General features: G+C 45.6%; 1 protein-coding gene across 11 annotated transcripts in view; it reads left to right on the top strand.

Moving 5' to 3' along the window:
- The window catches only part of TRAPPC10 (trafficking protein particle complex subunit 10), a 93,429-nt gene extending 81,537 nt beyond the window's left edge, over positions 1–11,892 (top strand). For 7 of the 11 annotated variants that reach the window (XM_055279858.2, XM_063640514.1, XM_063640516.1 and 4 more), the window contains 3 exons: positions 3,494–3,671; positions 8,122–8,316; positions 8,636–11,892. In XM_055279858.2, the coding sequence (XP_055135833.2) occupies positions 3,494–3,671; positions 8,122–8,316; positions 8,636–8,874 (612 nt within the window). In that variant the 3' untranslated portion in view covers positions 8,875–11,892. Of the gene's footprint in view, positions 1–3,493; positions 3,672–4,526; positions 5,421–8,121; positions 8,317–8,635 lie in introns of those variants that run through there. The other 4 variants (XR_010121175.1, XR_010121176.1, XM_063640515.1 and 1 more) reach the window with 4 other exon arrangements.
- The last annotated feature ends 264 nt before the right edge of the window (positions 11,893–12,156 follow it).

The following is a 12,156-nucleotide window of genomic DNA, read 5'->3' as shown; positions in this document are numbered from 1 at the left end:
CTCTTTACTACTTGAAATTGTCAGACAATGTTTGTTTGAAGTGTTTGTCTTTATAGTTTTGATATTAGCAATTTTTTTCTATCTTCTTCCATCCAAGACAAATTGTTTTGACCTTCATGTTTTATATAACTCTCCTTATTTAATAAATTTAAATGAATAAATAAAATCACAAATTATTAAATAATTTAATTAAATCAAATAATAGTATATATTATAATAATTTATATATAAACAAATTATTTATTTATGAGACAAGGTCTCACTCTGTCACCCAGGCTGGAGTGCAGTGGCACAATCATAGCTCACTGCAGCCTGGACCTTCTGGGCTCATGATCTTCCCACCTCAGCCTGCCAAGTAGCTGGGACCACAGGCACGTGTCACCACACCTGGCTAATTATTTTTATTTTATTTTATTTATTTGTTATTTTTTTGAGACAGAATTTCACACTTGTTGCCCAGGCTGGAGTGCAATGGCACGATCTTGGCTCACCACTACCTCTGCCTCCCAGGTTCAAGCGATTCTCCTGCCTCAGCCTCCCGAGTAGCTGGGATTACAGGCATGCACCACCATGCCCGGCTAATTTTTTGTAGAGACGGGGTTTCTCCATGTTGATTAGGCTGGTCTCAAACTCTCGACCTTGGGTGATCCGCCTGCCTTGGCCTCCCAAAGTGCTGGGATTACAGGTGTGAGCCACTGTGCCTGGCCAAAGTACGGGTTTTTTTTTGTTTTTTTGAGATGGAGTCTCGCCCTGTTGCCCAGGCTGGAGTGCAGTGGCACGATCTTGGCTCACTGCAACCTCCGCCTCTCTAGGTTTAAGCAATTATCTGCCTCAGCCTCCAGAGTAGCCAGGATAACAGGCACGTGCCACCACGCCTGGCTAATTTTTTGTATTTTTAGTAGAGACGGGGTTTCACCATCTTGACCAGGCTGGTCTTGAACTCCTGACCTCGTGATCCACCCCACTTGGCCTCCCAAAGTGCTGGGATTACAAGCATGAGCCACCGTGCCCGGCCCAAAGTACGGGTTTTTATGTTGCCATATCTATTCAATTCTCCTGGTAAAGACCTGAGTGGAATTTCTGGGTCATAGGGTAACTCTGTGGTTAGCTTTTTGAGCAACTGCCAACTTTTTCTAGAGGGCTCTACATTCCCACCAGCAACATAGTGGATTCCAGCTGGGACCAGAGAGTCCCAGCTTCTGTGTGTCCTGCCAGCACTTGTCTCACTGTGTTTGGTTGTGGCTGTCCCAGTTGGTGGGCGTTTCCCCAGTGGCTGGTGATGTTGTGCTGCTGCTCGTGGGCGTGTGGCCCATTTTTCTGCCTTCTTTGGAAGGATGTCTGTTCGGATCCTTTCCCCATGTTTAAATAGGGTTATTTGTTTTTTATTATTGAATTGTAAGTTCTTTATATATCCTAGGTACCAGGTCCTTATATATGATTTGCAAATATTTTCTTCCATTTGTTGTCTTTTGAAGCACAAAAGTTTTAAATTTTGATGAAATCCAATTCAACTCTCTCTTTTATTGCTTGAATTTTTTGCTTTGGACCTAGAAAATCATTGCCTTTGGTCAAAAAGATTTTCTCCTGCATTTTCTTCCAAGATGTTCGTAATTTGAGCACTTACATTTAGGTCTGTGATCTACTTTGACTTAATTTTTGTGTATGGTGAGAGGTAGGGTCCAAATTTGTTCTTTTCAAATGACCCATCAGGTGTCCCTATCCCATCTGTCATGACGATGCTTTCCTCCCTGCAGGGTGGCCCTGGCCCCCTTGTCAGATTCCAGCTGGCCGTCAGTGCTCGTGTGTCTCTCTGAAGAGGCTCCGCGGTTCTGGTCCCGGTGCCTGAGCTTCAGGTGCCGCCAGGTGAGGCCCCTGCTGCTCGCCTTGGGCTGTGCTTTCCCCCAGCCACTCTCCTTCCCAGATGCAGCCGAGAGCAGCGTTCAGGCACACGCAGGTTCAGCACACCCCCCTTTGTCCTACTGCAACTCTGGGTATCCTTCAAGCCCTGAGGCAAATCTGCATTCTTTGCTGGATTCAGAAACATTCAGACTGTGCTCCAGCCAGAAGCTTCTGAGGAGGAGGTATTTCAGTGGGCCTTTAGCACAGCATTCCACTGCTTCAGTTCCCAGGACCTACGGGCACCCGGGCCCACGGCTGGCACTTTTGTATCTGTGTATTTGGGATCTTTTCTGCCCTGTGGCTTGAGAGCCCCAGGAAGTCCCAGCATGGCCCCTCTTGAGACTGGTGGGAGTTTGTCCCATGTCTGAATAGAGGTAATTGGGGATTTGGTAGGAGATCACCTAGAAAGGCCGCTCTTGGGACTGCTGTTTAGGCTGTGAACTCCCATCAAACAGCTTCATCTTGGCCTCAGACTCCAGACAAACACTTCTTAATATACTGAAATCTCTTCTTTGAACATTTTACAATGCCAATAGAACACTTTTAAGTCAAGTTATACTGTATTACACACACGCTCGCATGCACACACAACGCTTCCCCTCGGAAGTGGAACTGCCAGGTTGTAGTGCGTGAGCCCTTTTTCATCTTTGCAGTGGCAGATGGGTTTTGATCGTTTGTCATGGGTGGTGGTAGAATGTTAAGCATGTTTGAATAGCCACTGAGAATAGGTTGATTATGGAAAGAAAACATGGACAAAGTAGATTATGGACTGAATTGGGTTATACCAAGGAATTCCTGTTGCTTTTGCTAGTTGTAATAATAGCATTGTGTTTTGGTAAGAAAAGGGCCTTAGTGGTTAGTAATGCATACTGAAGCAGATGGGGCAAAATAACAGGTTGTCTGAAATTTGCTTTATTTTTTTATTTTATTTTATTTTTTTAGACGAGTCTTGCTCTGTCACCCAGGCTACAGTGCAGTGGTGCGATCTCATCCTTTGCCGCCTGGGTTCAAGGGAGTCTCCTGCTAAATAATCCAAGTAGCTGGGATTACAGGCACCTGCCACTGTACCCGGCTAATTTTTGTATTTTTAGTAGAGACGGGGTTTCACCACGTTGGCCAGGCTGGTCTCGAACTCCTGGCCTCAAGTGATCTGCCCACCTCGGCCTCCCAAAGTACTGGGATTACAGGCGTGAGCCACCATGTCTGGCCTGAAATTCGCTTTAAATTACCTCAGGCAAATACAGAAATGTACATGGCTTGATAGATGATGCTGAGGCAGCAACATGCTGAGATCTCGGGATCTGGGTGATAGGCGGCTGGAGGGTCACTGTGCTATCCTTTCTTCCTGTGGTTGAAAATGTTCATAATTTAAAGAAGGATGTTAAGGTTCGGAGTGTAGGACTTCCGAAAACATTGCATCTCCAGTGGGAATTATTGAGAGTGAGTGGCGACAGTTGTTCTAAGGCCAGCCGAGCAGATAGGTGTCTTTCCTCAGCTCTCCAGGGTCTGTGGGCAGCTCCGCGTTTTCCTCTAGTTGCATTTCTTGAGACCACTTAGGTACATTTCCTTTCTATTCTCTCCCTTTCCTGCCCAGACATTATACAACGTGAAGGCTGAGATCTTTCCCCCTTCGGGAATGGAGTATTGCAGAACAGGCTCCCTCTGCTCCCTGGAGGTTTTGATCACGAGGCTCTCAGACCTCTTGGAGGTGGATAAAGATGAAGCACTGACTGAATCTGATGAGCATTTTTCGACAAAGCTTATGTATGAAGGTAGGTGGTCTCGAACCCATGAGCTCAAACGGTCCTCCCGCCTTGGCCTCCCAGAGTGTTGGGATTACAGGCGTGAGGCACTGCACTCGGCCTATCTTGCATTTTGAATGGCTCTTTTACCCAGGCATCATAGCGTTACACCCTGTGCCATTAGTCATGTGGGAAACGTGCTTTCCCGAGTTGTGCAGATCTTCCAAATGTGGGCACCTTTTGTTTGACGATATTTTTTTAAAATCTGCATTTGTGATCTCAGGGAGGGCTTGGAGCATCAGGACTCTTTCAAGCTCACAGTGGCAAGTGTAAGTTTTCCAAAATTCTGATTTTTGCTTAAAGTCTCAGATGGCATCATTGACAGCAAATACTCGTGTTGTTTTCTTTGAAGTGACAGGCTTACATCATTCATTTTTTTTTTTTTTTTTTGAGGAGTCTCGCTCTTTCACCCAGGTTGGAGTGCAGTGGCGCGATCTCGGCTCACTGCAGGCTCCGTCCCCCGGGGTTCACGCCATTCTCCTGCCTTAGCCTCCCGCGTAGCTGGGACTACAGGCACCCGCCACCTCGCCCGGCCAATTTTTTTGTATTTTTTAGTAGAGACGGGGTTTCACTGTGTTAGCCAGGATGGTCTCGATCTCCTGACCTCGTGATCCGCCCGCCTCGGCCTCCCAAAGTGTTGGGATTACAGGCGTGAGCCACCGCGCCCGGCCACATCATTCATTTTTAATCAAACGTCTACCAAATACCCAACACTGAATAACTAGCTTCCCCAGCACTCTTGCAAGTGAAAAGGGCGTTCTGTGAAAACAGCGGCTATTTCAGCACACAGCACTGAGCGCTCCCCATTTGCTTTCCCTGAGCCAGCTGTCATTCTGCAGCAGAGACCCGGAGAATGTCAAGAACACAAGCACTCAAGAATGGAAATAACTCAAACATCTTCAGCTCCAGAGTGGTTAAACAAACTGGCACATCTGATTCCTCCTCAGCAGTGAAACAGAAGGGACTGTTGACACATGCAGTGCCGTGGTTGGATCTCAAGGGCATTATACTAAGAGAAAAACGCCAATCCTATGAGGAGGTGTACTGTGTGATTCCATTTCTAAATGGCATCCTCCAAATGCCAACCTCAGAAGGAGAGCGGGTCAGTGTTTCATGGAGCAGCAGGAGGCCATCCTCTGTGGTAATGGAGAGTTCTGGGCCGGGGCTACCGTGGTGGTTACACGAATCTACACATGTGACAAACGCCATAGAATTAGACCCAAAGAATGCCTGCGAAAGCTGCTGAAATCCAGTGGGGTCTGCAGCCTGGTTCACTCTGTACTGAAATCCAGTGAGGTCTGCAGCCTGGTTCACTCTGTACCGAAATCCAGTGAGGTCTGCAGCCTGGGTCACTCTGTATTGAAATCCAGTGGGGTCTGCAGCCTGGTTCACTCTAGTGAAATCCAGTGAGGTCTGCAGCCTGGTTCACTCTAGTGAAATCCAGTGAGGTCTGCAGCCTGGTTCACTCTGTATTGAAATCCAGTGAGGTCTGCAGCCTGGTTCACTCTGTAGTGAAATCCATTGGGGTCTACAGCCTGGGTCACTGTATGGTACCAGTGTCAGCTTCCTGTGTTACATGAGATGACACAGTTGGGTGAAGCTGGTGATGAAGGTATGTGACCCCTCTACTACTTTTACAACTTCTTGTGAGTCTATAAACATTTCACAATTAAAAAAAATATACTCAGGAGCTGAATTTAATAAAATGAGCACTTTTGACTGCTTTGTGAAGCGTGGCATTTTTTGTGTGTGTTTTGCTGTGAGTTCATGGTAGTGAAGAACATGAGTGACATGACTGCGCAGTCAGGCCCCTGAGTTCATGCCATTGTGGTTGCCCCAGCAGCGCCGAGGTCAGCAGCGTGGAAAGGCAGCAGTGTGAAAGCTATGAGCTTGCGGGTGCCCTGAGAGCCACACTCTGAGAACCGTCACTCCATTGCCTTCCTCCTGACACTCCTAGGGCCTCTGCGTGTCCTGTAGTAGCTCCTGTCCTCAAAGGTCCCCCATGCCCACCTACAGGATGTCCACCTCCCTGAGCCCTTCTCTGCTGCTCGTGGCCTTCTGGTCACTCACTCCCCCTGGGCGGTTGCTCGGTATCCTCATGATGGGAAGCTGCGACCTCTTTACCACGTCGACTGCTACTGGATGGCAGGGATCCTGTCTTGCTTACTTTCATATCTCCAGGGCTGGTCCCAGTGAATGATCGCTTAAGTGTTTGAATTGCATTGAATTACATGAAGGTTGTGTTTTAATAATGTTAATAATAACACCTGCCATATATTAAGACACTACCATGTCCCAGGAGTGGCACTAAGTGCTTTACATACAAGGGGTCTTCAAAAACATCATGGAAGATACATTATGAAAAAACTATGCATGGATTTCAACACTTTTTGCACCAAAATAAGCTCCTGCTCACGGAGCAGGATCTAGTTTGAGGCACTAAGAAGGATAAGACATCAGTTTTAAAAGAGCCCCTATCAGAGCAACACGAATTCTGCTAAAATTAAATCAAGAACCAACATTGGCCGGGCGCGGTGGCTCACACCTGTAATCCCAGCACTTTGGGCGTCCGAGGCAGGTGGATCACCTGAGGTCAGGAGTTCGAGATCAGCCTGGCTAATATGGCGAAACCCCGCCTCTACTAAAAATACAAAAAATTAGCTGGGCCTGGTGGCAGGCACCTATAATCCCAGCTACTTGGGAGGCTGAGGCAGGAGCATCGCGTGAACCCAGGAGGCAGACGTTGCAGTGAGCCAAAATTGCGCCATTGCACTCCAGCCTGGGCAACGAGCGAAACTCTGCCTCAACAACAACAACAAAACAACTAACATCAAATTTATGGTGAAGCTTGGGTGGAAGAATGGTGACATCATTGATGCTTTCTGAAGAGTTTATGAAATTCTTTGGACAGTGCCCCAAAGAATTAGTAGTTTGCAAATGGATATCTTGTTTTAAGAAGGGATGAGATGATGCCGAAGATTAAGGCCATAGCAAGCAGACCATCCACATCCATTTTCAAGGAAAAAAATTCATCTTATTCATGCCCTAATCGGAGGGAACTGACAGCAGAAATGACAGCCAACACCGCAGACATCTCAACTGGTTCAGCTTATGCAATTATGACTGAAGGGTGAGCAAGTGTTCCCCTCAGTGGGTGCCAAAACCCTAGTACCCAGGTCCGCGGCCGACCAGAGCAGAGCTTCCCATGGAAACTTCAAACACACGGGATCAAGATCCTGAAGCATTTACTCAAAGAACTAACAGGAGATGCAGTGTGGCCTTCCCAGTACCATCCTGAAGACAAAGCAACACGGCAATGGCTACCAAGAGGTGGGGTGGCCCCACCAAAGCAGAAGCAGACTGGTCAAGAGCGGAGGCCACAGCAACAGGTTTTTGGGATACTCAAGGCATTTTGCTTGTTGACTTTCTGGAGGGTCAAAGGACAACAGCATCTGTGTATTATGAGAGTGTTTTGAGGAAGACAGCAAGAGCTTTGGTAGAAAAACCCATGGGGAAGCTTCACCAGAGAGTCCTCCTCCACCACGACAAAGCTCCTGCTCATTCCTCTAACAAGCCCAACTTCGTGAGGGTTTCTATGGGAAATCATGAGGCATCCACCTTGTGGATGATTCGGCTCCTTCTGACTTATTTTTGTTTCCTGATCTTAAAAAGTCTTTAAAAGGCACCCATTTTTATTCAGCTAATAATGTAGAAAAAGACTACCTTGACATGGCTAAATTCTGAGGCTTCCCAGTTCTTCAGGGACGGACTAAATGGCATTGTAAGCAATGGCATCATTGCTTACAAACATGTCTTGACCTTGGTGGGGCTTATGTTGAGAAATAAAGCTTACATTTTCTGTTTTCATCTTTGGATTCCATTTTTGCGTGAACTTTTTGTAGTTCCCTCATACGTATTCTCTTTCCATCCTTAAAAAGCAGCTCTGTGAGGCTGGTGGTGTTCTCACCACTATACAGAGGTCATTGAGCCTGGAGGCCTTGAGATGCTCTTCTGAGTGGCAGAGTTGGCTTCAGACCCAGTGGTCTTGGAGACTGCCACTTACCAGACAGAACTCATTTAACTGCCAAAGTAACCATACTTTGGAAGATGACACAAAAATTTGAAAACAAAATTAAATCATTCATTTATTAACCTCACAGGAAAAATGCAGTTTTCTGTACACGTCCAGCATAATTCATTCTAATCCAGAACTAATTGAAATTGGACTCAATGAAATAGGGGTTGTCACCGTGAAAGTGCATGGCTTTATCTTCAGGCGCAGCTACAAGGCACTGGGCTCTGTGTCCGCAGTGTTTTGTCAGACAGTGTCGGGTGAGAGGATTGGGTAACGATGGCCGTGACTCTCGCCTGAGTACTGGAAGGCCCGTCCTGGATGACACAGCGCTTCCTCTCGTTTCAGTTGTCGACAACAGTAGCAATTGGGCAGTGTGTGGGAAAAGCTGCGGTGTCATCTCCATGCCAGTGGCTGCTCGGGCCACTCACAGGGTCCACATGGAAGTGATGCCGCTCTTCGCGGGGCATCTCCCCCTGCCCGATGTCAGGCTGTTCAAGTACCTCCCCCATCATTCTGCACACTCCTCCCAACTGGACGCTGGTAAGGACTTCTTAAGAAAAAGTTTACCTTCAGTATTTGAGCAGGTGGTCACTTTGTGCGAGAGGTGATAAACTTAGGACTGAGCGGGTTTGAGAACTAGCAGCATGTGTTCAGTGCCAGTAGAAACTGGTACCAGAGCCTCATGTGCTGTTAGAATCTCAGGCACCTGCTCTGAACGCCAAGCCTCTGTGCGCAGAGTGCTCTGTAAAGGGGCAGCCTCGGGTGGCATTCTGCACGTTCAGCCTGGCTCCGTGTGGCTTTGCCCGTCCCCAGGTGAGTGTCGGCGCAGCTTGGGTCTAACTTCCTGTGTGTTTTGCAGACAGCTGGATAGAAAACGACAGCCTGTCGGTAGACAAGCACGGGGACGACCAGCCGGACAACAGCAGCCTCAAGAGCAGGGGCAGCGTGCATTCGGCCTGCAGCAGCGAGCACAAAGGCCTACCCATGCCCCGGCTGCAGGCACTGCCGGCCGGCCAGGTCTTCAACTCCAGCTCGGGCACGCAAGTCCTGGTCATCCCCAGCCAAGACGACCACGTCCTGGAAGTCAGTGTAACATGACAACGCCAGTGTGAACACACACCACTTCCCAGCTAGGAGTGCACTTTATGGGACTGTGACTGGACTCTTCTCCGTTCTGGCTCCAACCAGACCTTCAGTGGTCCTGCCTGGCCGTGGGGACATCAGAGTGTCATCACACAGCTGGCCAGCTGAGTTCTGTTGTTGTTTTCATGCCTCCTGTGATCTCAGATTCCTGCTTTTCTCACCCCGTCCCACGCCGCTTACTCAGAGCCCCGGCCTCCCTCCCCTACCTCACACGCTGCTCATGTAAGTTTCCACCCACGCTGTCTCCACGGAACAGCCTCCGTCTGCTGGCTCTTCGTGGAAGGCCGTCTTTCAGGTAGACACTCAGCAGGCCTCACAGTCTTAGTGACGTGTGTGCCTTTCTGGTCACACAGCTGCCCGGTTTCCTGATCGGGGTGGATTTGTGTCCCCTAAGGGGTAAAACAGCCGTTTACCGCAGATCCTCTCGTGCTTTTCTAGAATAACACCCTTCTAGGGGAGGCGGGTGGGGGGAGGGAGGGATCATAACCCCTTCTGTGCCTTGGGATGCCGGAGCTGGGGGACCTAGAGGCCCATCAGCCGGAGCCATGTGAAAGGTACTGAGGAAAGCTGAAACCCGGCTGTGAGGAGCGCCTCAGTGGTGAGGTGGTTTAGGGATAAATGTTTCTGGAACCCTGTGGTCCCCCATAATGTTGATAGAATATCATATGCACTGGGAGTTAAATATATTTAATTTAATGATCATTATATATGTGGGGGTTAATATGTTGTTTTTCTGTCCCTTTAAAGTCTTTACATGTAATTGTAGCTGTATAATCATTATTTTTCTTTTGCATCTTAAGTCTTAGAAATTAAGATGTTCCACCGTGAGGATGAGAGAGGTCCTCATGTGTTTTTGGTCTGGTTGTAGGGAAGGACTCAAGTCCTGGAATGGCCTCCACTGGTCTACTGAGTTGCAGTCACACTGTTCCAGTGGATTATTTGCTTTCGGTTGTAAATTTAATTGTACATATGGTTGATTTATTATTTTTAAAAATACAGACTAACTGATGTAATGTTTAAGTTGCACCAAAAATCAAGGACAAAAATAAGTGTTTTGTTTTTACAGGTGTGAAAGTCACAGCTTGTAAATAAGTGTTGTATGTATTAAACCTTTTCCAGCTCTCCAAAGCGATGTATTTTTGTACATTTGAAATAGAGTACTCTTAATTTACTGGGCAAATGTGCTTGGAATTGAACTTGACAAGATTAGCGCAAGCAGATAGAGTTGGGTCCGGCAGTGGATGGCCCTCGTGTGAATCCCCGTGGATATGCAAGTCGTGGAGAGAAGGAGCACCGGGTTCCTGCCCAGCACTGTGCTTGCGGGAGGCGGTGGGGCGTGGGAGGAAGGAGGCACAGACCGGGGAAACATGACAGCCGTCATTTCCAGTATTCTCTGTGTTGTCTTTTAGCTCATTCAATAAATAAAGGTGGTGTGATTTTTTTTTTTTCCCTCCTGTTTTTTTCGTTTGTAGAAATTGGAGACGTAAAGAAGATAAATAATTGTGTAATTAAACTTTGCAGAAATTTATCTTCCTCATGTGCAGTTTAAAACTAACAAACTTGGTCAAACTAGTTAGCAAATTAGAACTTCAGAATCTAATGATAAGTTTAGGGCTTCTAAAATAAGGTTTTTTATTGTAAAAATTGACGATTGCCCTGCATTTCTACCAAGTCCTGTGAATAAAGAGATGGGAGATTTGATTCTGTCAGAAGAGCCTGTAATCCGTGTTGTCAGCCTGGGAGCCTTCCCCAGTGTATAATGTAGCTTTCTCTCTTACCTTCTGGAAGAGGGAATGTGATTAAATATTTCGTTTATTACTGTTTGATTTTCTTGTATCTGGTTCTACTCCCAGGATGAAATTATCCAACTACGTATATATTTAGAGGAAGAAAGTGAAGGGGAAATTTAAAATGTTTACAGCACTTTCTTATTGCCTGGAAATGGAATGAAATCAAGTTTATCAGTTTTTTTCCCCCTAATTACCCAAAAGATCTTTAGCAAACTATGTTACATGAATGCTTCTGCCTCTATAAGACAAAGAAGAATGTCACCCAGAATTGTCATTTTTTTCTTAATGTTCATCATAAAAGTCCTAAAAGAGTAACTGTAATTGGATGTTTATTGTTTTATATAAAGTAAGGTCTATGTGTTTGAGACAAGCTGGTTTTGTTGATAAAGATATAAGAGATGTTAAATAATTGTGAAGCCAGATATACAGTATGTATCTAAAAAGCAAGGAATTTGCAGCCATTTTACAAATATCTGTGGAACATGTAAATACTGTCAAATGGAAAATAAAATAAGTTATAATTTTTGTGAATTTCATGGGATGTCCTATGATTGGAAAAATTATAACTCTTCTGATTCTAATGTGGAAATTGTTGTATTTAATCTGAAAATGACTTTACCTACAACAGTTCCATTGTCAGCACAGCCTAGGAGGGTCAGATTCCTGTATTAATTACTCTTAGTGGAGATGCTAGATATCCCATACAGAATTAGCAGAGGAAATACAGGCTTCTATTCAAATTTTCTTTAGTGCTTAAAATTAAGTTTTAAAATGAAATCAGACACTCCAGGTTTGTATATAAAATGAAAAGCTCTACTACTTTTTATAAAAGGGCAAACTGGGCTGATCTAAATGTTTTACTTTCAACTGTGTTCTTTAAAATAAATCCTACCTGGTTTTTAAATTTTATTTTTCATGAAAATGCCCCTTTCTCTACATTTATTCATCCTATATACATCAGGCTGTAAGACCCCCAGGCATCATTAATAGAATGTGTTGGGATTTTGTGACTGGAAAAGGTGACAAGTTGATGACTTTGACACTGCAGGTATTCCATTTTCATGGTTTACTGTGAAAAGTCATTTTTCATATTATGTAATATATTGTTAGATTAAAACCGTTGTATTAAGACTGTTTAAAATGTAAGCATTGTAATTCTGAAAATACACATTTTAAGAAGAAACTTTTGTACTGGATCTTTTGCTGCGACATGGTGTGACAACAGTATGTAATGTGAAGATTTTATTGTTTTATCTCCCTAGTCCTTGTTCCTGACTCTTGGGCATAGATTATTTGCCTTTTGAGAAGCATTCGGATTTTTTTTTTTTTTTTTTTTTTTTTTCTGAGACAGTCATGCTCTGTTGCCTAGGCTGGAGTGCAGTGGCGCGATCTGGGCTCACTGCGGCCTCCACCTGCCAGGTTCAAGCCATTCTCCTGCCTCAGTCTC

This window comes from Symphalangus syndactylus, chromosome 5, assembly GCF_028878055.3.
Source record: "Symphalangus syndactylus isolate Jambi chromosome 5, NHGRI_mSymSyn1-v2.1_pri, whole genome shotgun sequence".
In the NCBI taxonomy this organism is placed as follows: domain Eukaryota; kingdom Metazoa; phylum Chordata; class Mammalia; order Primates; family Hylobatidae; genus Symphalangus; species Symphalangus syndactylus.
Note: the sequence above shows the minus strand (reverse complement) of the source record. Positions and strands in the feature narration are given on the sequence as shown.